Source organism: Neomonachus schauinslandi, chromosome 1, assembly GCF_002201575.2.
Source record: "Neomonachus schauinslandi chromosome 1, ASM220157v2, whole genome shotgun sequence".
Classification (NCBI taxonomy): domain Eukaryota; kingdom Metazoa; phylum Chordata; class Mammalia; order Carnivora; family Phocidae; genus Neomonachus; species Neomonachus schauinslandi.
In genome coordinates this window covers 195,045,054-195,070,168 of record NC_058403.1, presented here as the reverse complement: position 1 = coordinate 195,070,168, position 25,115 = coordinate 195,045,054, and the positions used below count along the sequence as shown (strand labels likewise).

The window sequence follows — 25,115 nt, the reverse complement described above, 5'->3', positions numbered from 1 at the left end:
GAAAATGGAAAATATGCTCATCTGTTCCTGCCAGTTCAGTAATCACCTTGTCTTTGCTTTCTGCTGCATGGAGTAGAACCCAGCTGTTTGGGCCCTACCCCAGGTAAGACTGCAGTGTGGTAAGTCTGCTGTCTCCAGATCCATCACAGGCCCCATGGGCTCTGGGACCTCAATCTGGTGCCCAGGGAGGGCTCATGAATTGTATATTGTGTTTGTTTCCCCTACCCTCCTACCGATAGCCTGCTGGAGAAGGTTGAACAAGAAACATGGCGTGAAACCGGCATTTCCTTTGTGACCTCAGTCACCCGCCTCATGGAACGCCTTCTTGACTACAGGTATCTTCTCAGACACCTACCTACCTGACCTTCTCTGATCAGGATACTTTCCTCAGCAAGGACATCCCCTGATCTTATAATTGAGACCATGTGGCCTTTAGGGGGAGGACTGTTCTGGTTTTGGGTGCCAACACCAGTCATTAGGAAGCTACCGATGGCCAAGGAAAGAGAAGGAAAGAGCCTTCTCCCAAGGGTGGGCCAGGGTTTCCTGGGATCCCTCGTAATATGTGCCCCCAGGGGGCATCCCAGAGACATGTAGCCATCTGACTTTCCATCCAGAAAGGTTAAGGATCAGAGGAATGGGCACAGCAGAGCAATGCAGGAAACAACAGTAGGTCCTTTGTGCAGATGTTCCTGAGGGCCATATGGCAGGTGGGCAGGGAAATGTCACCTGGTGCAGAAGTGGGACTTTACTGGACTTCCAGTTGGTTTTTCCAGGGACTGGGGACCCTACTTTTCCATGCCTCTATTCTTTGCCTGAAGTCTACTTATTTCTGTCCCTTGGTCCTGGTCATAAATAGATTAGAGGAAGCAGACTGTGAGCTCAGAGATCTTTATGATGTGTTCAGTCTGAGAATTCATGTAAAAGTAGTTTTTTCATGAAGCCTTGCCTTCTGTCATATCATGGCTTTTGAATTACTCCAGAAGTGGCAGTGAAGCCCCTATTGCAGGCTTATTCTCTCAGCAGAGTTCATGTGGTGGCTAAGGGTACCTTTTAGGAGCCTAGAGGGATAGGGAACCCATGGCCAAGCAATAGTTGTCTCCTCTGTGCTACAAGATGTGGAAACGCCAAGAGAGAGCACCTATGTAGCAGGAAATAAGGGAGTTTAGGCCACCTCTGGCTGCTGCTGATTAGAGGGTCCTGCTATGCCAAGACTTGTGCTTTGCAAAGAAGACTCAGGTGTCCTGTGCACTAGCCGGGCATGGGAATGGAATTCCGGAGAAATGGGCTCACGTCTCAAGCATCCCCTTTTCCTGTAGCACAGTTGTGCTTGTGTGAGTTTCAACCCATTTTTCCTGAGCCTTATGAGGTCACAAGTGGCCTTTTGGGGACCCCTTTTAGAATAGTGGACTCCTTTGCTCATGCCACATCCCCAGCCTTTTCTGCAACTGCCATCAGACAGGGAAGAAGGGTGGACAAAATTCTATAACTTCCCCCTCACTGAAACGTTTACTAAAGGTCAGCTCTATTCACTGTGGCCTACCAGAAAGAGCTGAAATTAATTTCTTCGCCTAGTTCTAGCTGCCTGTTTGATTTTTGTACCTACCTTGTACAAACAACTCAAACTCATGGCCAAAACCAATCTCATTCTCTTCTATTTCTTGTCTCAAGAATGGTTCCTAAAAAACAAAGTTCATACTCTTTCACATGGCATCAAAGCCCCTTCATAAACTGGGCTTTGCCCACTTCTCCAGCCCTGTCCCCTGACAGTCCCCACTAGCCATGTGTGCACCCTAACCTCCTAGCGTTGCTCCTTGTTAATGCGAAAGGAAACACCGCAATGCTTATGATGGCTCTTATCTATTAAAAATGTACCACGTGCTCTGTGCTTTACAAACATTGTCTCTAATCCCATATGCAGCCCTGAAGGGTTATCCTTGTTTTTATCAGTGAAGAAACACCATTGGTAATAAATGCCATTGCTAGGATCTGAACCCACATCTGACTCAAGAGGCATGACCTATCCCCTCATCCATGTCGTCACCACTCACATCCTTCTCTTCAGGCTTCTCTACATGTTGTGTCCTCCCAAGAGGGGCCTTTCTACCAAGCCCCATCAAGGAGGCTTTCCCAAATAGGAGCTTACCTGGATCTTTGCACATACTTCTTTCAAAGCATCGGTCACCTTGGATGATGATCATTCTTCACCTTTCTGACTCATTCAATTGAAGAGAATGGCTCCCTGAGGACAGGGACCTTGTCCTTATCTCCCTGGTCCCCTGCAGGAAGTCTTGATGGTCCTCTGGCACGTATATAGTACATACTGATTGATGGGAAGACCATGCAGGAACCAAGAAGTCTCTTCAACCCCAGTGCAGTTTAGTTCATCAAGAACCTACTAAGAAAATAGTTGTTGACAGTTAAATATATACACATTGATTATACAAATAATTAATAGGTTTACTCCAGAATGAGCTGAACCTAGAGTGTAAGACTCAGTTTTAGACTAGCATGAACCTCCTCTGAGTACCTCTTCAACTAATGTCTTCAGCTTTTGTGTGAATGATACTCTATGTCAGTTATAAAGATGTTCACTGGTGGCTTCTGTATTTCCCGGGTGAGGAAGCAGAGCCCCTGGGGTTTGGGGGTGAGGGGAGTGGTTCTTAGTGTCCTGGAACACGCAGGGACAGAGCTAGAGTTGCCAAGCCCTTGGGGATTTAAGTGGAATCCTCCATCTGGAAGAGGAACTGGAGCCATATGGAGCCTTCCTTTCTCAGGCCTCTCCAGTCTCACTAAGGGCTGCCCTGGCCCTGGTCTAGGTCAGCACCAGCACAATGCTCACAGCCGGTTGCTTCAGAAGCCTCCTTAGGAGAGTCTTCCCTATTCATCCTCCAGAGAAAGAGTGCAGGAGAGCAATGGCTGCACCCAAGTCAGAAGCTTTAAAAGGTGTCCTCTCTGTTGAGTAGCTACACAGAAGAGTCGGTTGTTAGCATTACATGGGCGAGGCGGTCATAGCGCACAAAGGTGTGTAGGGAATGCCCCTGGTATCAACGGGTTGAGGCCAGTGCTTTTCTGTTTAATTGACTTGGCAGTAAAGTTCTAGTTATGGCCAAACAGAAGGTGATGCCTGGTAAGTGTTTCAGATGCTTTCTAGGAAAAAACAAACTATTTAATGCCAAAGTAGCTAGTTGAGATCTCACTGCCCTCTCTGGGGCCAACTTATTGGAGAGACAGATGCCTCCTGCCACTTTGTGTGTTGCTTGTAACAAGTTGACCATCTGGCCCTCCTCTTGAAAAGTCACAGCATTTTCCTGTCCCTGCTAGCTCCAAACGACAGACTCTGCAGTGGCATGTGCAGGACCCCCATGTCTGGCTACAAAGGAACCAAATGCCTATGATGATAGGGAACCCAACAAGGAGGACCTTGGTTCCAAATCCCACATTGCTGCCAACTCTGATAGTAACCCTCCATAGAAGGAAGGCCACTTGACTTTGCGGAATACCATGAGAGTTGTGAGATTTTTCAGTATTCCTTTCTTTCAAAGAAGTCATCCCTCTGGAAGTTGGATTACAGCTGGGAAGATGGGGATAACTGAGTTTGTCAAATGATCACCCAGAGGTTCAGCGACTTGGACTAGGGCCCCTGACTCCCAGCTGTGATGTTCCTCACTGAGCCCCATGCCTGTCAATGGAGCAAAGCCAAGACACTCTCTCTCTGCCTGATCTTAGTGTTCCATAAACCCGCTTATGCAGCCTCTCCCTAACCCACGGCTGCACAAGGAACTGTATCTATATACCAGGGCAGTAAGGGGTTCCACAGAAGGAAGCACAACAGGCAGATGGGACTCTGGCAGTGTGTATAGGAGGCTTCTTGCCGGATTCATCAATCTGGTTCTCCTGCTCCTCTGTCTCCTTGTGCCAAGCCTCTGTTCCTTCCAGAGGAGCTTAGTTTTGACCTCTCTCTCCCTAGGGAAGGATCCATCCTCAGTGTTTCCGTTGTTCTGTGTCTCACAGGCCAGCCCTGACCCCTCCTACACCCAACCCTGCCCTGCTCATCTTAGCGTGAACACAGCCCCAGCACTGGCTGAAGCTACCCCTAAGTCAGAAAGAAACTTCAAACGTGTGCTTCCCACTAGTGCACAGGAAGGACAGCATAGGGAGAAAAGCCAATGAGGCAGTAACATGACGACCATGCCATGGTTGCTATAGTCACAGGGTCCTGAAGCTAGGTCCCTGGAGTGGAGCATCTTGGCTTCTGTTGAACATTATCCTACAAAGGGAACTTTCCCTATCAGAAAACCTCTGTGCCTCTCCTTCTGAGGACTTGGGCATTCAACATTCTCCTTTACTGATACCCTCTTCTGTGCTGAGGTTATTGGTCGGTGCCACTTTATGCCCTAATGAACGATCTGGGCTCTACACTTTGCCACCAGTTGAACAGAGATCTTTGAACCCTAGAAGTGGTTCCAAAGCTCAGAGGGAGCTCCCTGTACAGTCCCCATCTGTGGAAGCATTTTCTGTTGGAGAGCATCCTAATTTTGGGTTTAGTCATACTAACGCCTCCGTGACGCTGGAGTTCTATGCTTTGTCCCAGAGGCAGCACTTCATGCCATGAGACATTCATTTGTGTTCTCCCATCCAGGGACTGCATGAAAGGAGAGGAAACAGAGAATAAGAAGATCGGCTGTACTGTTAACCTGATGGTGAGAGGACACGGGCCCTTTCTCCTATCTGCCCAGTGGAATGGTTTCTGTCCTACGTGGTGCTGGCCTTGGCCCTTCTACAGTGGCTAAGGGTTTGAGTCAGGATATCAGCTCTGTCACTGGTATCTTGGAGACCTGTACCTCATCAGTCACATTCCCACTTGGGAAAGGAACGACATGAGCTTCTTTGGACAGAACTCCACCCTGTCCCCTTGGCAAGGTCCAGTCAACCCTGACATACCTAATTCCCAGTCTGCCTTGGCACTCTGCCTCTTCCTCACTACTTAGGACGCCCACAGATCTGCCACTGGCCCCACCACAGCTGGGGAGCAGGTGTGCCTTCTGGCTGGTCCTTTCTCTTTCTGGTGCCAGGTGCCTCCATGCCTGCCCTCCTTCTGCCCAGTGCACCCAGGGCTTCGGCCAGCTGCCTGGAGCTCAGATATGGCCACTACAGGTGGAAGCCTCTCTCATCTTGATGTGTATTTCCTTCTCTCTTACAGAACTTTTACAAATCTGAGATTAACAAAGAAGAGATGTATATCCGCTACATCCATAAGCTTTGTGATATGCATTTGCAGGCTGAAAACTACACAGGTGAGTGGAAGGGGGACAGCCATGCCTCCCCCTGAGGACAGACTGGACAGGGATGCACAGCCGGCAGAAGAAGGCTCTGAGCTGGTGCCTGCCAGACCTTAGCAGAGTGGTGTGGCCGGTGCGGCGCCCTCACCTCACTCCTTTCCCTCAACTCTTTTCTAACATGTGGTGGAGAGAAGGCAGGCAGAAATTCCCCTTGTGCCGTCACGCCATGTCCTCTGCTGTCTGAGGCTGTTCTGTTCTCTCCTTGCCTCCTATCCACCAACTCTGAGGCCTCAAGGGTAACTTCCAAATTCTGATGTGCTAGGTTCAGAGCATCCTGAGTTCAATGTCACTCTCCATGAGCAGAGCCTTCCTGAAGACCTCCACAGCCAGAGCTGTGGAGGCCACAACACAAAAATATCCACCTAACGCTGGGACTTCCAGAACTCACCGGCAGAACTGCCTTGCCCCCTAGGCTCCTCCCCCTGCAACTGCACAGCAGCCCCACTTCGAGCTCCCAGGGGAGAGGACAGAGAGTGTTCATCTGGCTTTCTGACAGGCCAGACCCGGGGATCCTTTCATTGTGTTTACAATTTAATCCATACAAAGCCTGTTCTTTTTTTTTTTTTTTTTTTGAGGGGGATGGGCAGAGGGAGAGGGAGAGAGAGAATCTTAAGCAGACTCCCCACTGAGTGCAGAGCCCAACACGGGGCTCAATCTCACGACCCTGAGATCATGACCTGAGCTGAACTCAAGAGTCAGACATTTAACAACTAACAGCCACCCAGGCGCCCCAAGGCCTTTTCTAATAGAACAAATTGAAAAGCATTTCAGCCTGCCTGTCCCACGTTTACTGAGCACTACTCTGAGTCAGGAGGGTATATGCATGCATGTGTCTCCTGCCTCATCACCTTGTGCAATAGATCCCCCAGAATAGCCACCTTCTTCACTGTGGTGACCAGCCACTGCAGCCTAGCTCTTGAGCCATAAGACTTGAATTTGTGTGACAAACCAGGAAATTCAAGCTGTTCTCGTCCATCAGCATGACTAGAATTAGATGGATCTGTAGAAACACAGAATCCTTCTTCCTTATCTCAAGATGTAAGAGATTGTTTGGCAAAGATACCACCTTTCCTGACCAACAGGTTGGCAAGAATGAAAATCTGAAATGACTGGGCTAAACCTGCCATTTTCAGTGTCTACTTCCACCCATGATTCCAGTAACTCTCTGAGAAAGTGGTGAAGTAATAGACTGATAAATTTCATGTACTATAGAGGCTTTTACTAAACTCCTCAAGAACTGGACCATGACTGAGAGGCTGGGTCAGGGATTTGGACAGAGAGAGGGTGCTGAGCCATGTCTCCGGTGGCCTCAGGAATAACATCTGAAAAGGATATAGTCAGGAAAGAAGATTTCTTCTGGTTTCCTAAGTTCCAAAGGAAGGCCTTGAGTGCCTCAGGGTCTTGTCCCCAGAAAGAAAGGACTTCTCGTCCAGATCCAGTAAAGAGGCATGTGCATCCCTGGGCAGGAAGGTCCAGTGGCCAGAGCACAGGCAGAAAGGCAATGATGAGGAGCCTGGAGAGTGGTTACAGGCAGGTGTATTTGGCTAAAACTGGAAGTGGGTTACGGAATAGTTAGAAATGAGATTCTTCACAGTCATGGGGAGTGGACTTGAGTAGGGCCTGGAAGGCCAGGCAGAAGCTAGAGCTAATTACCTTGCCAGTAGGAGATGCCTACTAAAAATGAGCAAATAGAACAGGAAAGAGCGGTGGTTGTAATTCAGTGTGACAAATGCCTTAGAATTTAGAGAACCATAGTATTTATTTGCTGTTGTTTTATATAACTCTCTCCAACAGTTCCACGTATAGGGTAAGGTGTCACTGGTCCTCTGCCCTGGGTCCAGCATCAACTTTAGGCTCCTCCAGGAACAGAGCTTCTGGGGGCAGGCCCATCACACAGTTACCACCATTTACACTCCTCTCTGGGCCTTTCAGAAATAGTAGAGTTGAGGGCCATGCTGAGGTCAGAAAATGGTGCTGGAGGCACCAGGGCTGGTTTAGGGTCAGCCTTGGTCAGTGCCTACCCGTAAGAGCCATTCTGAGAAGGCTGGAAAGGAAGCTGTAGTCAGTGACCAAAAAGGAACCCAAGAACCCTCTGACATGTCAGTGTCTCCCAAAGCAAGGCAGCCTGTGCACAAACTCAGGTCACTGGGCCGGACTTTATCTAGAGCCCAGCATCAGTGATCAGGCTATGGGAGGAAGGTGTCTACCAGGATCTTATTAGGTTCCTTAATGCTGTGGGCAGCCCCTCTATCTTACCTTTGGTATCCAGTGTCCCTGACCTGGGCTGCACATGCCCTGCCCTAGCATGGTGCTTAGCCTAGTCCCCTGGCACCAGGCTACTCCTGGATCCCTGAGGAGAAGCCCCTGGACCTCCATATTTCCTGTCCCCACAGAGGCCGCATTCACTCTGCTTCTCTACTGTGAGCTGCTGCAGTGGGAGGAACGGCCGCTGCGGGAATTTCTCCACTACCCATCCCAGACAGAGTGGCAGCGGAAAGAGGGACTGTGCCGCAAGATCATCCACTACTTCAACAAAGGCAAGGTGGGTGTCATTAGGCAGGCCTTTCAGCTCTTCAGTTTCTGCTGTAATGTGTGGCATCTCGACACTGTAGGGATGGGCAGAAGCTACAGAGGGTTGTGTGTAGGGTGGTGAGTGGGTGGATGCCCATGTGTGTGCATTAGCTTTGGAGGCAGTGTGATTTTTCTCTGGGAAAAAAAATATACAGTTTAATTCTGTGGCTTGGAAGCCAATTCCAGATTGAAGGTGTCAGAGACAACCCCACAGAGCAGCTTGGCACATGCTGATGCTCCTACAGCAGGGGCTTCTGGGCCCCCACTTACATTTATTAGATTTACTTCAAGAACTGATACAGCTTTCCTAATCTGCTGTAGAAAATATGAGCCGTAAAAATGAGTGGATCTTAACCTTAGTCAAAGGAGGCCTGTCCTGCCTCTTACCGGTACATGTTATCTTGGATTTCCCTCCCTCACAGCACAGACTGGACTTGTCTCCTTGGGGTTCTTCCCCATCAAGCTCGACTCTGTGGGATTGGCAGGCACTGTCAGCATTAGTTTAGGCCTCTTGGGGACTTGCCAGCCATCCTGCTCCCATCTCCCAGAGGGCTCCTTGTGGGGCCCTCTGACCACCTACTGTTGGCTGTGGCCCATGTACTGGAAAGGCAGGTTGTGTGACCTGTTGATGCTGTTTGCTCATTATTCAGCTTTGAGTGTGCTTTAAAAAGCTGAATTTGGATCACTCAGGGAACTGTTGTGGCTGAACCCCTAACTTGAATGGAAATTGGGGGGTTTTTTAATGAATTTTTTCATCATTAAAAAGAAAGATTTAAATATTAATGGCTTTTGCCCATAAATCAGAAAACGTCCATCAGTTTTATATAACATAGGAGAAATCTTTGTCAAAAGCATTCACCCATGCAGGAACCTTTCCAAACCCTCAGGAGCTCTCGGGTAACCTAGCCCAGAAAGGAGGCCCATGCTCAGCGCTTGGGCAGCCACGTGTGACAGAGCCACAGTGCCATCCCAAAGCCTCCTCTTCTTGCCAGTCCAGGGCTGGATTTAGGGCCCCACATCAGTACACTTCCAGACCTGCCTTTCTGGCACCCAGCCCACCTGGAGCTGCCATCTACCCACATGCCCAGCAAGCCCTGCCAGCTCAGAAGGAGAGGCATGAGCACGGTGTGAGTGTGCATGCGTCCTTTTAGTGTAGTAGTTCTCTTTTCTTTCTGTGGGCACGGAGTACGGAGTGGAGAGTTAACCCAATCTGATGGAGCCTACCAGTAGGACAATGGTTCAGTTCCCCTCTTCACTCCACATTAACTAAACACTACTGTTTAGAAAAGGACGTTTACAGCTTAGTAGAGACAAGAGAATCAAAATGTAAACCCTGTTTGAGTATTGTAGATGAGCAGGACAGGGGGAAAGACCAGAGGCTCCATAGGCCACCTTCTCGAGGCTCTCCCACTTCTTCTAGCCACCCTGTTTTTGCTGTGAGTTCCTGGGGGAACAGATTCTGTGCTGAGTGCAGACCACTCAGTGAGCCCTTTCATAAGCTCATCCTCAAAGAGGTATTTATCAGATTCATCCTCTTGAGTTCATACAGAAGGTCCAGTTTCTGTGTTTCTGTGCCTCAGTACCTAATAGAACCAGTGGATAAGGCTAACCAGTTCTTGAAAGCCTTCAAGGATTTTTTTTATTGACTCCAAAAAAGCAAAACCTGGCTGTTGCAGAAAAAGTGTTCCTGTAGGGTTCTTGGTGCCAGGAGAAAAGGTACCTTGGCAACAGGAGGAGGGCAGAAAAGAAGACTCTGGGGAAGGACAGGTAAAGGGGTTCTAGCCCTCAGACTGCCAGCACACCCTGCCTCACGAGGCAGGCTCTCTGCTTTTCTTACACACACTCCAGCCTCTATTATCTGCCTAGTACAAACAACCCAATGTCCTGTGGTCCCATGTTTATTTCATGAGCACCCAGAAGGATGGAGTCAGAAGTTCAAATCCTGGTCATAGTCTAGCCCAGGGCCATTCTCCGGTGGTGAGGTGGTTAACCTGGGAGTCTGCCCCCAAGCTGGACTGGGCTCCAGTCCACAGAGGGTCAGCACTCCCAGGCCAGACAAGGTCTGGCAGAGCGGGAGTTGAAAGAAGGAAGGAGAGGTGTGAAGATGGAAATTGGTCCTCCATCACAGGGCAGAGGGAGCAAACAGGAAGGGAAGCTGGACAAAGTCCTCTGACCCCTGCTTACCTGGCATATAGACCATTGGTACTGGAGCAGCCTTCTCTGTGGAGCTGGGCTTGGGCTCTCCTCACTGAGGGTTACTCTTGCCTGGGCTCCTCTGAAGGAATGATGGATCTCTTGCTTCTAATAGGCTGTGTGTAAAAAGAAGTACAAAGACCACCAGTCCGGATTTGCAGGCCTTTGCCTTCCTTTCCAGTTTGATTACAATGAGCCTGAGTCAATGTAACATGTGTGCCATCCCTGTCAGAGGGGCCACAAGGAAGTGTAAAAGCACACATCTATCAGAGCTGGTGGAAATAACTGGATTTCAGACATTGGTGAGGAGTTTTAGAGTTGGCTTTGCCTCCTGCCGGAAGGAAGGAGACCAAGAGAAAATCCATAGCGGGGATGCGGTATTCCTGCACACGTTTCTTACCTGTGTTGAGAGGCAGCTCTCAAAGCCGCAGACCCACCAGACCCACCAGGTTCCAGCACAGTCCCTTAAGGCTGACAGAGGGTCTTCAAACTCTTGGTCCTAGCTCACTCTAAACATAATTGGGGGATAGGTGGGAGGAGGGCTTAGAGCAGGAGGGCAAATTATACAAATTAGGGCAGCAATGCCAGCAAGGCAGATGAGCATTGACCCCAGTAGGGGAGAAGACCTGCTTTACCCGGAGCTACTGTCAGCAGACTTAAGTGCCTTTAGCCCCACGTGGGGCCCTCATCACCTAAATGAGCAGTTCCCCACGGGGTGCTCTTGGCAAGTTGGCCAGAAGTCTGTGCACAGCTCAGCTGCTTGGCCAGCCCCTATAGAGCTGCCTGCCGGGCAGACCCTGTGGTAGGTACTTGGCTGAAACCTGCCCAAGTGGCACTTGGAGCCAGAAAGAGGGCTGACCTGTCCCCCTTGAAAGATGCAGTATTGGGGGTGTAAGAGATTTTCTAGCCCACTAAGTCAGAGGCACTGTATTAACTCAGGGAGCTAGAGTCTGTTTAAAAATTCCCTTTGGTTTGTTTTAATATTTTTAATTGGTCCTGCAGTTTGAATACATATGGCATTAATTCTTTCAAAGGATAAAAATAATATGCTCTTTTTGAGAAACACAGTCCCAAATGACATAGAGTTGTCCTTCTCCCTGATGCTATTACAAATATTATTTTTTAAATATAATTCTTATTATTTAAACATTCATATTGAAATATGACTGGGTGAAATTATATGATGTCTGAGATCTACTTCAAAAACTCTGGGGGGCAATAAGTACTTGGGGTATAAATGATACAAGACTGGCGATGAGCTGGTCATTGTTGAGGCTGGGTAATGAGTACCTAGGGGTTCATTCTTCTATTTTTCTATATGCTTAAAATGTCTTGTAATAAAAAATTTTAATTAGCATTTAGAAATCGGGGAGAAGAGCCTAGCTGAAATATCAAGTAAAACAATGATTCCCAATCTAACAAAACAAGGAAAGCACTATATTAAAAAGCAGAGGAAATAGGCAGTCTGGCCCTCAGTGAAGGCCCCTTAAGCCCTCCTCAGGCGCCTGTTATGTGGGCCTGTCACCATAACAGGGGCCACACCACAGAGGCAGCCTGGTCCCTGACTAGGCAAGGATCATTTGAAGCCTTCTTTAAGACTGGAATATTTCTAAAAGGAAATTGTCAGGCCTACTACTAAGCGCTTGGGTAGCCACTTCCTGCTTGGCTTCCATACTTGTTTCTGAGCTTCGTAATCTTAATTTAAAAGTCATTGTTTCCACCCAAGTTTCCATTGATAGATGATGAGTGGATAAAGACAAGGTGGTATATATACCCAATGGAATATTACTCAGCCATCAAAAAGAATGAAATCTTGCCATTTGCAACAACATGGATGGAGCTAGAGGGTATCATGCTAAGCAAAATAAATCAGTCAAAGAAAGACAAATACCAAATGATTTCACTTATATGTGGAATTTAAGAAACAAAACAAATGATTAAAGGGAAGAAAAGAGACAAATCAAGAAACAGACTCTTAATTCTAGAGTACCAACTGATGGTTACCAGAGGGGAGGGGGTCGGGAGAGGGGTGAGATAGGTGATGGGGATTAAGGAGGGCACTTGCTGTGATGAGCACTGGGTGTTTTATGAAGTGCTGAATCACTATATCGTACGCCAGAATCTAATATTATGCTGCATGTTAACTAACTGGGATTTAAATAAAGGCTTAAAAAATAATAAAAGTCATTGTTACCTTCATCAACTTATTAAATAAATCTTTATTGAGTACCTGCTCATGCCTGGCACTGCTCTAGGCTCTGAGGATAAAGTAAATAAACAGGGTTCCTGCCTTCATGTAGTTCATCATCTAATTGAGACTCATACAACAGAAAAGTAAATACTTTTTAAAGATAACTGGAGAGTAATGAAACAGAGAATGGGTGGGGAAGTTCCTGTCCTTGATGAGGTAGTCAGGGAAAGTCCTCTTGGAGGTAGAGACATTTGAGGAGAAACCTGAAAGCTCCACCGTGAGCTAGAAAGCCACAGCACTGTGTGTTGTGCTCCACAGACTCATCTTGAGCAGTTCTTTGTGACAGATGAGCTGCAGGGGGCCTTTGGTTGTGCCCTCTGATGTGTTCCTTGTGAGCTGGGGCTGTTCTAAGGATGCCTGAGGTGCTGAAGCCTTGTCTTTCCTTCTGACACAGAGCTGGGAGTTTGGGATCCCATTGTGCAGGGAGCTGGCGTGTCAGTACGAGAGTCTCTACGATTATCAGAGCCTCAGCTGGATTCGGGTGAGCTTTGCCCCTTCCCCTACCCCCACCCTGACTGGAGGTGCTGACACTTCCCTGGCATCACTTTCTGAGTGAGCATTCACTGTGGGCCTAGCCCTTGTTTAAGTGCTGTGGACAGTACAGGAGAAGTGGAGGCCACAGCTCCTGCCCCCAAGACCCTTGTAGTCTCACTGGGGAACTAAAACACACATCTGACAAATGATGGTATGATCCAGCCCCCAAGAGCCACTGGTGCTCAGAGAAGAGAGAAGCAGCGTATGCAGGATAAAATGGGGGGTTCAAGGAGGAGGTAGCAGCTCAACTTCATGAAGGAGCTTTTCCTAAATGATTTTGTTCAGGGATGCTTCATATGAAAACTTTATAAAATAATCTTTCCATGCTTTGGCTTGTGGTCACTTTCAAGCACCTTGTTCTTACTCCCTTCTTTCATGCTAAATATTCAAAAATTAAGTGAAATGTCCCATAGACTTCGAAGGTCTCTACCAAACTTTTCTGGTTGCTGGTGCTGGGTTCTGAGTCATAGTAGCTGCAGACTTCATTAGCAAAGAGAAGTAAGCAGTCTTACCCTCCTCCTCCACCCAGTCAGTGTGGCTATGTTCCCTGCCATGTTCCCTGCTCCAGGTGGGGATTTGGGTCTATACAATAGATGTGGTTCTCTAGAAGTAGCTTTTTGACTGGTCTTTGAAGGCCACTGCTCCCCCGCAAGCTGGCTTGATTGAGTGCATTAGAGCTATCTTCCCAGTCAAAATTCAATGAGTTTTTCTGAATGTGAAGCCAGGCCAACCAATACTAAGAAACGTACTGACCTTGGTAATGCCAGACATCATGGATATTAGTTCAACTTTTAAAGTTTAAAATCTCTTAAAGTGGAACAGTACCAGTGATCCTGGCAACTGAGACTTTCTTGCTGTGATTATTAGCCTCTTTAGTCAGATGATGGATGAACAAGAGCAGTGCAATTGGACTGATGGAAAATGGTGCTGAGAATAGCTATTAGCCACCTATAAGTAACACCAGCCAGAAGTCACTTGGTGTAGTGAGTATCAACCAAAACCAGAAATCCATGGGGGTGGGAGGAGTCCATGCTCAATGTGTGCCCCTGAAAGACAAAGAAGCCTGGATCTGTGTGGGATTGGGTCCACCCACTGGGTAGGAGGGCTTCTTCTTCCATCAGGCAGCAACCTGGGGAGAGGCTGATCATGGCCAGGGACTCCCTTCTACACGGTCTGAGTTGCCATGTTCTGTTTCCAAAAGATGATGTCTACTTGGGCCTGGGAGAACTTGCTTTGGACACCACTTAGCAGTCAGGCCAACCTGAAGGCAACTGCCTTTCTCCTTCACAGAAAATGGAGGCCAGCTACTATGACAACATCATGGAGCAGCAACGCCTGGAGCCTGAGTTCTTTCGGGTCGGCTTCTATGGCAGGAAGTTTCCTTTCTTCCTTCGGGTGAGTCCATTCAGGTAGTCACAAGAACTTATATCATATTTTACACATAATTCATTTATAACCTGTTTTTTTTTAACCTTTTTCCCTATTCTACTGAATACTCCTTTTTGAAGGACTAGTCCACAAAAGGCATTTGGCTTTATTTAACAGGACTGACTGCCAACTTTAGACTTTGTTTTACTCCACTGTACTATTTTGTAGCTACCTGGGATATGTGAGGGTGATCTTCTTACCATATCAAATTCCTGCAGGAAATGACTAGGGTCTGAGAATGTCCCACAGGTATGTCTAGAAACCTTCTAACTTTAAGTTCCAGTGCCTGGAATCCTCCATTGTGATTATTCTCAGGCAGATAAGACACCAGTACAGTCCTGACCTCAACAGTAGGCTGACCTCTTGGGGTTCATCATTTAAGATGATGGCTCTTCCCCCTGGCTGCACTGTAGGCTATGCAGCCAGGGTGGAGAAACTGTTGATTAGAGAGAAATTTGTGGGAGCTGCCAAATGGGATCTGGCTGTGGAAAGCCTTTTCTAGGCAGCCAGTTCTCTGGCCCAGGATGGTGACAGCCATTTCTCCCCATCACTCCCTGGAAGGCTGAGCTGGGATGCCAACAGAATGAAGGAAAGACTGAGCATAGATGTTCAGACACCAGTTGAACAGTTGTGATTCTCTTTATTCTGCAAAAGCCAGAGGCTCCAGGAGAAGTGAACCTGGGCTTGTAAGCTGTAGCCCAGAGGGATTCACTGTGCTCAGCTGACCTAAATGAAGCTGTGCTGATGAAAGGGCCTTGGGGCTGCAGTTGAGACCTAAAACTAGCTCTGACTGTCCCCAATCCCAATATGTCACTAAAGTTCCGTGTCTATAAGTCTCAACGAGCAGCTGGGAACGTTCATAGAATCTCTTTAATATGTTTGGGATCCTGTTTTATCAGAAAGATTGCTTTAGCCAGTGAGCAATGATGAGCCTGATATCACATCACAGGTCAGTTGGCCTTAATGGCTCCTTAAAAAAAAGAAAAAACAAAAACAGTCTGCTAGCAACAGAGTCCAGGCTAACCACATTTCAGATGTAAAGCAAGTCAACTTGCACATTTCCTAGGCAGTAAACATTCTAGGCTAAAAAGAAAATTGACTTCTGTAGGAACTAGTAATCCTGGCAGGGATAGCAAGCTCACTCTGCCTAATTGTGACCCCCAGGAAGGCTCCAATTCCATTCCACAGTAGCCCATTTCTAGCAGCAGAATGTAAATGGGGAGAAGGTCTCCCCAGGAGCAGGGAACTTGTTCACTCCCTAGGGACCATCTAACTCAGGCCTTTCAGAAGTGGCCTCTTTGTTGCCCCCACCAGCATAGATCATGCAAAAGCAGTGGAAGTAGAGGTCAGCAGAAGGGAAAGAAGGAATCACACAAGAATCAGAAACCAAAAGTATCTCTAGGAAGTCCTTAGACAAACTAATGATTCTGGCCTTATGACTTATTTCTTTCTCATTTTGTCTGCAAATTATGCTTTATTGTCATTTTATTTTCCTTGTTTAGCCCCACAATTTGTGTATCAGAAACCAGATTTTACTCTAAAACATCATTACTTTGGATATTACAAAATCAGGCCCTGGTATCTTCATTTCTGTCCCTGCCAGACATGAGGTCTCCATCATGGTTTGCCCTGGCTTCCACCACACATGCTCATGTCACAGGGCATCTCAGTATCTTAGGGCACTCAGCGCTGTCTGACAAGTAGGACCTGGCATAGAACCTGCATGTGGCCCATCTAAACAATGCTTGCAAGCGACAGTCTGAATGTTCAAATGGGGTTTCAAAGGTGCCAGTAATGGAGGAAGAATAACAGTGGGTGTTAGGAAGTGTCACCCATCAGTCCATTCCCATCCCCACACAAGGAGCAGTCCCTAGGAGCTGTGTTTCATGCATACAAATCTGCCTCGCAGAGCCACATGCTGCCTTCCCTTCCCTCACCTGCTCAGCTCATGTTTGGCAAATGGAGTAAGTCCCAGTGGAGGTAGCTGTTTGCTTGGTAGATGGCAAGGACCAAGTACAAAGCAGTGGCAGCCAGATCTGTCTCACATAAGGATGGGGGCTTTCACACAAGCAAACTGGAAACCGACAACCAGCCTCAAGGTCAACGCTATGTGCCTTCTTCCTGCTGGGTCTCCCCCAGAAAGCTAGGCTATTTCCTCACCTTCCTTGAACACATAGGCCATCTATTACTTTAGCTCTGTCAGCTTGGTTTCTCTGGACCATCTGCCTCCCTCGCTTCACAAATGTGATTATCTACTCATCTGCACGGAGACAGGAAAACATCCAGCCCTCCCTTCTTGGGGGAATTTCTGTTTCTCTTCATTTGACCCATGAACAGATACTGGTGAGGACTGTACATTCGCGAGTTGATATGAAAAGACCAATTCTTTACAATTATCTTTGTCAGTTCTGCTTATCAAGCAAGGGACTTAGAAATGTCTCTTGTCCTTTGACTATTGGTCTGTTCCACTGGAGAGGCCATCCTGCTCCTCCCGACCTTGACTTCCCTTCTGGTATTGTTTTTCATTCCGATGCATCCAGACATGGGGCCCAGCCTTAGCTGAGTTCTCCCATAGTAAAAGGGGAAGTGGAAAGGGGGCAGAAATTCTATTCCAAAATAATCTAAGGTCCTCCAAAGCCTGGCCTGTGATCATCCATGTACCGGTGAGTGTGCGGCTGGCCCTGTGGACCTGTCTCTCTTCCTCTGAAAACATGCCGGGAGCGGGTGGCAGGAGGGGGCGGCTGCCAGTGCCTGATGCCACTTTGTCAAAGTGGCTCTAGTAAGGCAGCTGGGCAGGCAGACACATGTCACCAGAGGTCTGGACATGTGTTCCATTCCCTCGGGACCAGCTGTGAGGTCGGTGAGCAGCAGGGTTGAGGGTGCCGACCTCAGCCCGCTAGCAGAAAACCTGAGACCTAACTCAAACCAAATATGATGTAACACAAGGTTTTAAGAAATGTGTAGTTAGGATGATGTCAGTTTGTTCTGCTGATGCAACTGCAAAGGAGTGTACTGCCAGCACGGTAAATAATTACTGAATACCTACTGGACGCTGGGCAATATGTACACTGTTTCTCCCAGCTAATAAAAGTGTCCTTCAAAAGCACGCACCCGGTCACCCCCTTGTTGGGACTTCTGTGGTGGCACACCCAGCCATCACTCCTTGGCACACCCCTGCAGACATCTTCCTCCCCCTCCCCCTAGCTCTCCACACATACCTTCCTCCCACTGCCCCTTTTCCTGTCCAGGCTGTTGTTGCCCTGGCTGTGACCGTACCCACACAGAGTGCCCTTCGCCGCTCCTCCCTCGTTGCTGACCCATGTGGGCCTTTCAGGACTCTCTTCAGGCAATGGCATCTTCTAAAATCCCACCGTGCACCTCGCACCCCTTCCTGGGTAAGGTGCCCTCCCTCCTCCAAGCTCCCCACAGCCTGTGTCCTGCCTCTAGGCTGCTACATCACAGTGCAAGCCTCCCGTTTCCTGTCCCTCTCCCTTCTGGATCATGACTTCCCCTAGGGCAGGGCCTGAGTGCTGTGTGCCCCATGACTGTCACAGGGGCCCCTAGGACAGGCTTATGACATGCGTAGCTATTGACACCCCCGTGGAGATGGGGGCTTGAGGCAAGGCAGAGAGCAGGCTCTCTTGTTTGTGGCAGAACAAAGAATACGTGTGCCGGGGCCATGACTACGAGAGGCTGGAGGCCTTCCAGCAGAGGATGCTCAGCGAGTTCCCACAGGCCGTTGCCATGCAGCATCCCAACCACCCTGACGATGCCATCCTGCAGTGTGACGCCCAGTGTATCTTTTGATGCTTGGTGGGGGAAGGCGGGTTGGGGTCCTAGGAGGTGAGGTCCACCCAGTCAGCTGCCCCCTGCTGTGTTGTTGGCCTTACGGGCTAGGTTACCCATAAGTCCTGAACAGAGTGTGTCCTCATCACTGAACCCACACTTAGCAGAGGCAGCCATGGCATGCCCTTAGCTGTGGAGTGCCTGAAGCAGGGCTTTACGGGGGGACCTTTATCCCTAGGCTGGCTGCTACCATTACCTTAGTCCCCACCTTGCCCTGTGAAGGACCTGCCTAGGCATCCGGGAGCAGCCACTCAACAGGCTGATTTGGGGTTCCACCAGGACTCTTGCCCCAGGGATAACCACCACTCTGTACCCTGCTCTGCTCCTATTTGTCAGGAAGACTGAGGTATAGCCCTGGGGTGGGGAAGGATGGGGAGAGCCTGTGGTTTTAGTGGCACTTGGGAGTCCGGTTGCAAACACTGGCCTGCCCCTCATCCCCCTCGCGCAGCTTCCTTGGAGACCTCATGACAGTCATCATGACTGTACAGGCATGTTCCAGAGAGGGGAGGGCAGGTGGACTCCCATGTTATCTCTCCACAAAGACCCCCAAAAGTATTTTTATTAAAAGATTGTTCTGCAGGAAATACAGTTTACCTACAGTGGGAAGGCCCCGGCTCTTACAACTTTCTTGCTCTTGCAGGGTGGGCACCTGCATTCTCCTGACCTCTCTCCCATCTTTCTTGGCTGTTGGCATCTCACCTTGGCTGAGTGCTCAGGAGATGCTGTGCTAGAGCAGGGAGAGGGTGCAGAGAGGGAAATTTGGTCTAACTGTGCTTGGGTCTCGTCTGGCCCTCAAGATGCAGCTGGTGCTGCCATTTGGGAATAGGGGCTGGGGTGCTCATTTCTCCTTTAGCGGATGATGGGAGTCAGTACTCAGATCCATCTCTCTGGCAAGTCTGGGTTTTCCCTTCACTTCCGGCCCAGACTTGCAGATCTATGCGGTGACGCCCATCCCAGATTATGTGGATGTCCTGCAGATGGATAGGGTGCCGGATCGCGTCAAGAGCTTCTACCGTGTCAACAATGTGAGGAAGTTCCGGTACGACAGGCCTTTTCACAAAGGCCCCAAGGACAAGGAGAATGAATTCAAGGTGAACAACTCTAGGAAAGCCGGGGCGGTACTTGTAATAAGGCCAGGGGCAAGCCCCACTTTCTCAGGATCTCGTCACTGTCTCATCCTTCAGGCAGGCAGGTGTGGCAAAAATTGCTCACTGGCCTGTACCTCCTTCCAGAGCCTGTGGATCGAGCGCACCACATTGACCCTCACCCACAGCTTGCCCGGCATCTCTCGGTGGTTCGAAGTGGAGAGGAGGGAACTGGTGAGACACGTTTCAGATGGGGCTGATCTTCAGCCCTGGCTTTGGGGACCTTTCTCTAAGAACTGAAGACAGAAAGCAAGCGTCAGCCACCTGCCTAGCCTAGGCTGCCACAGGCCAATCCTGTGCCGGGGGCTTTGTACACCTTCTCTCTTTTAACCCTCACAACACCCCTGGGCAGCAGATACTTTTAATCTCCCAGTTTACAAATGTGGAAGCTATTCCCTGAGGTTCGGGAAGCCAGGGCTCTCTGACTTCAGAACGGGTGCTCTTCACTATTAACTGTGCTTCTGAGTGCCTACAAATCAGAAGAGAAAATTCAGAAGAGGTCAGGGAGTCTTAAGTCCACAGGAACAAGGGTGGGAATCAGCATCACTGGTCTTGGATCCCCACTCTCGGGACCGTGCTGAGGGAGGGGTTGTCATTGTGCCTGGGACGACACCGTGTGCTGTGTGCCCTCAGGTGGAGGTGAGCCCTCTGGAGAATGCCATCCAAGTGGTTGAGAATAAGAACCAGGAGCTACGGGCCCTGATCAGCCAGTATCAACACAAACAGGTGCACGGCAACATCAACCTGCTCAGCATGTGCCTGAACGGCGTCATCGATGCAGCTGTCAATGGGGGCATTGCACGCTACCAAGAGGTGAGTGGGACCCTGGGCCAGACCCACAACAGGCAGCCTTGCTGGGAAGGCACTTCTCAGGCTCTTCTTGAGACTCCATTCTCCTACGGCAGCCTTCCCAACTCGCCCTCTCCTAGCTGTGCCTCCACTGACTAGGTGTGGTCCTGGGGTGAGGCTTTAAGCTCCCTCCCACTCCCCGTTTCTGTGGCATGGCTCTCCCATGGGACCTTCTCTTCTTTTTTGTTCTCTGAACTCCTACAGATGGGTAATCCATCTGATTATGGAAGGTGGTAAGTGGCCTCCAGAAGAAGCCCTAGAGCCCAGCCCTTCATGAGAAGCAAGTTGTGGGTGGCTAAGAGACTGGCCCCACACCCTGGCCACCAGCCCTGCCTACCCTACCCAGGCCATCCAGGCTCCCTGAGGGACTGGGACCACCATCCAGGCTTAGATTATTTGGCTACCTTGAGTCCTTCTTCGGCACAAAAACCACACCTGTGATTGCAGGAGGTTCGAGCAGGCCAGGCTAGAGATGGTGTGTGTACCTGTGAGGAGGCAGAACCTGCCTTTCAAGTGGCACCTGAGACTCAGGCTTCCTGGGCCCCCTCTAAGCAGTAGTCCTGGGAGGAGTCTTCCTGACGTAGCCTTTCCTTTCACAGGCCTTCTTTGATAAAGATTATATCACCAAGCACCCGGGAGACGCAGAGAAAATCACCCAGCTCAAGGAGCTCATGCAGGAGCAGGTATGTCTTGCAGGGCTTAGAGGCCAGTGACCAGGAGGGAAAAGCTATGCACCGCAGGACAACTACAGTTCTCAAGGGCTACCGCCTGGCTTGCAGAGTGGCCCTGTCTGTCACCCTAATAGGTCCATGTCCTTGGAGTCGGGCTGGCAGTTCATGAGAAGTTTGTGCACCCGGAGATGCGGCCTCTGCATAAGAAGCTGATTGATCAGTTCCAGATGATGCGGGCCAGCCTCTACCATGTAAGCTGATCCCGGGCCCCTGCTGCAGTAGAACCGGCTGGCATTTCCTGCAGAGTGCAGCAAGCCAAAGGAAGGGGGGAGGGGCGGGGAGCGCGAAGGAAAAGCTGCTCCCACCACAGAGGGGCAGCAGGCAGAGGTGAGTGCTCTATTGGAGGAAGGATGCCCAGGATCCCCTCATTCACTCCCCTCCCTGAGGAGGAGTCAGATTCAAGGGCAAAGAACATTTCTCAAGGTACTGCGCTGGTAAAGAGAGGTTTTCATATGAGGAGGAAAAGAGCTAAAGTATATGGCCCACATGTAGACATCTCTTTGGAGATGTTCTCCATCCTGAGAACCTACAGAGGTAAGGCATAACCTGAGTCAGCCCTCTCTCCCCATCTCCCTCTTTCTCTTCTTTCTCTCACCATCCTCCCGCCCTCTTCTCCCCCATCCCTCTTCCTTCTCTTTACCTTCCCCTCTATCTCCTTTCCATCCTTCCCTCCCTCTTCCTCCAACACATCTGGTGACCCAGACTCCCATCTGACAAAGCCTAGCGTGAGCAGTATTTCTGTACTGGCTGCTCTTAGAGGGGTCAGCCGGGTTCTGAGCCTGCCCCAAGCTCCAGAAGTTCTCCCTGACTCTGACCTGGCTCTTTGGCCTCCACCGCAGGGTTTGGCCCAAGGACTGATGCACACAAGCAAAAGGAGAGCCTGTATTCCAGGACTAGGGTTCAATGGTCTTGAGCCCCCTGTTTATATACTCTCACCCCATTTTCAACCATGAGGCTTATTCCAAGTGTTTTCTAGAGAAACTTACATGCTAAACAGGTTGGCTGCCAGATCTCAAGGGGTGTGACCCCAGTTACCTGTGGCAAGGGAAGCAGGGCTGTTCGAACGTGTGGGGCAAGGCCATAAAGGACAAGAGGTTCCTCTTCAGGGATGATCACTGGCCTGAGAGAGGCTGGACCACTCAGATTCAGTGACCCTGACCTGTTGGGGTTGACTTGCCTTGTTCTTGATGCTGGAGCTTCTGGTCATCTCAGGCTCCCAGTGCAAGTCTCAGCCATTCCTGCACGGGTATAGATAGCATGAAATGTAAAAAGAGAAAAAGAAGCTTGTCCGTAGTTTGACAAGTGGGCACATTTTCCAGAGGAAAGCCCACAGAGCCTGAAATTTCCCCTTTCTGTAATGATTCTCCCATGGTATTTCAGGGTGAAACATGCAGAGAAAGGGAAAGTCTGGTGGGTACTCCATTACCTCTCATTCTTGGCTGGTCTCTGCTGTATGCAAACTTCCCCATCACTGCAGGCAACCTAAGCAGGCTAGAGTCTGGCCACTGGGGCAAGGGATGTCCTCCGCCTTCCAAGGCTGTTGGGCCACTGCAGCAAAAAGCAGAAAATACTCACCCGCATACATCTAAGTCTCTAGGGCAATGAAGAGGTGTCCTCTCCAGTTCACCCTTCTTTTTCATTTCAGCATGTTTTGGAAGAAGGGGGTGGAAAACCTGCTGCTTCTTCAGGCCAAGCTCAGAAGCATCCCCAGTAGGACTTAGGGCCCACAGATGGTGAAGGATTGAAGAAACCTTATGCTTTGTTTCTCCAGAGTCACAGACAGGGACACAGACCAATGTGCTGTCACCCAGGAGGGTTTGGGTTCAAAAATTTCTGCAAAGATATCTATCTACTTAATAAGAATGTAATCATGCTAAAATAGAACTATACTGTTTTTCTGCAACTAACATCAGGATTTTGGGTCCTATCTCCCCCACAGACTGTGTCACAGGCAGCTTAACCCAGGTCACCAAGAGCTGGGCCATTTAGCAATCCAAGAAACCCAGCTTATGTAAGAGGTGCCCACTGACTGACAGCTGATGATCAGCTCTTCCTCTCCGGCTCTTATTCCACTGATTCTGTACTGAGAATGCCTGGTAACACACTCCTGTGAACTCAGAGCAATGTCAGCCTCTTCCAGATGTGTCCTCTTAGTGGGGTCAACCTCGGGCCTCTGGGTCTCTGGTCTAGACTCCAGTGCGGTTAGAAGGTGTTTAGTCATGAAGGGGCCATTGCCCAAAATGTCAGCAGTTCAGGCTCAGCCAACAGTATCGGATTCTTTCTCTCTGACATTTTTACCACCAGCCTGCTCTTCCCTCTCACCCCTTAATTACTTAGTCATTCTTTACTCTGATGAAGGGGCATTCATTTCTCAACAGGAGTTTCCGGGTTTGGACAAGCTAAGTCCTGCATGTTCAGGCACCAGCACCCCACGGGGAAATGTCCTAGCGTCCCATAGTCCCATGAGCCCTGAGAGCATCAAGATGACCCACCGGCACAGGTACGGCCTTAGGGCTGGGGAGGGTCCCCTCCACAGAGGTAAGTCTGGATATCAAAGATCAAGAGCCAGGAAGTCTGAAGTAGTAGGTGTGTGGACTCGCTCACATGCCCTCTCACCCATGCACACAGCAAACACACAGCTCCTGCCACAGGACCCACGCTCAGAGCCAGTTATCCGGGCTGACAGAGGAGTGTGCATGGTACCGTGAGAACACAGAGGAGGGGGCATTTGGGGTAAGTCTTGAAGGATAAGTAGAAGTCTGTGAGGCAGAAACGAGCTGGGGTTAGAAGGGTGATGGAACAGGATCTGGGCAAAGGGACTGCCATGTGCAGGCGCCCCAGGAGGTGGACAAGCCGCCCCAGTCAACCCCACCAGCAGAGCCTTGTGGCTGGAGTACAGGGTTCCGGGGCATGGAAGGGGGCCAGTTCCAGCTCGGAATGGGCCGCCTTCCTTCAAGCCTTTGGACCCAATCCCAAGGGGAATGAGGATCCCCAGTCAGTTTTAAGAGAGAGAACCACATGGTGAGGTGGAAGCACATCAAGGCGTAGCTCCTCTGAACTCAGGAGTCCTGGTCTGTCTGGACTCAATGGAAGTTACTCCAAGCCTCCAGGGCAGGAAGGCCAAGTCAGAGGAGGAGGCAAGGAGAGGAGCCTCTCCCTTGGGTTTGTTTTCCAACGTAAGCAATAAGTCAGCACAGACTGGGCCTCCATAAAGGAGAAGGAATGAATGAATGAAGGGCTGTCTACTATTGATAGAGGAGAGTATTGGAAGGATGTAGAAGGAAGCCAACAGATGGTTACCAGCCAGCTATTTTGGTAGCTTGCCCATACCAGGAGACACCCCTGACCTAGGAGCAGATCCCAGCAGGGGGTGGTTGCTGGCTCAGACTAGCACCGCATAGCAAGGGGACCCTGGAGTCTTCGACCTGATTCAGCATATGATTTTCAGTTGTCCTAACTGAGAAACTGCTGATGTCATGAGACTGAGTGGCCATAAACCATTTAACTACAGGTAGAGACTTCGCCAGTCTACCCTTGGCCCTCGCAGACCAGGGGAACCCTGAGCAGCAGGTGGGGGTTCACAAATGCTCCAGGACTCAGATGGGTATAAGAATTAGCTATGAGGGCACCTGGGTGGCTCAGATGGTTAAGCGTCTGCCTTCGGCTCAGGTCATGGTCCCGGAGTCCTGGGATCGAGTCCCACATCGGGCTCCCCACTCTGCGGGAAGTCTGCTTCTCCCTCTGCCTCTCTCTCTCTCTCTCATGAATAAACAAATAAAATCTTAAAAAAAAAAAAAAAAAAAAAAAAAAAAAAAAAAAAAAAAAGAATTAGCTATGAAACCCTCCAAGCCAGTGTTGGCTGAGGCTTCACACAACCCCTTTACACTGTCCTCCACCACCTAGCGAAGTTTCTCAGCTCCCGGCCTGACTCCTCCCTATTTCCCACTCTTGTTCACAGCCCCATGAACTTGATGGGCACAGGCCGCCATTCATCATCCTCTCTCTCCTCACACGCATCTAGTGAAGCGGGAAATGTGGTGATGATGGGGGACAGCTCCATGGGCGAGGCTCCCGAGGACCTCTACCACCATATGCAGGTACCAAAGCTGTCCAAGGAGAATGGGCCAGGGCACCGTACCTGGAGGACTCGCCTCTCTGCTGGCTGATCTGTTCTGAGGGCTGGCATCCCTGCCTAGTTCTCTAGTTTCTGAATTCAGAACACCCAGAG

General features: G+C 49.6%; 1 protein-coding gene across 1 annotated transcript in view; it reads left to right on the top strand.

Moving 5' to 3' along the window:
- The window catches only part of DOCK3 (dedicator of cytokinesis 3), a 482,665-nt gene that overhangs the window by 446,182 nt on the left and 11,368 nt on the right, over positions 1–25,115 (top strand). Inside the window, exons 33-47 of the mRNA XM_044912806.1 lie at positions 77–103; positions 240–335; positions 4,640–4,700; positions 5,201–5,294; positions 7,733–7,881; positions 12,749–12,835; positions 14,179–14,283; positions 17,971–18,112; positions 19,087–19,253; positions 19,395–19,481; positions 19,941–20,120; positions 20,756–20,839; positions 20,962–21,078; positions 23,266–23,387; positions 24,846–24,984. Of these exons, the coding sequence (XP_044768741.1) occupies positions 77–103; positions 240–335; positions 4,640–4,700; positions 5,201–5,294; positions 7,733–7,881; positions 12,749–12,835; positions 14,179–14,283; positions 17,971–18,112; positions 19,087–19,253; positions 19,395–19,481; positions 19,941–20,120; positions 20,756–20,839; positions 20,962–21,078; positions 23,266–23,387; positions 24,846–24,984 (1,657 nt within the window). The remainder of the gene's footprint in view (positions 1–76; positions 104–239; positions 336–4,639; positions 4,701–5,200; positions 5,295–7,732; positions 7,882–12,748; positions 12,836–14,178; positions 14,284–17,970; positions 18,113–19,086; positions 19,254–19,394; positions 19,482–19,940; positions 20,121–20,755; positions 20,840–20,961; positions 21,079–23,265; positions 23,388–24,845; positions 24,985–25,115) is intronic.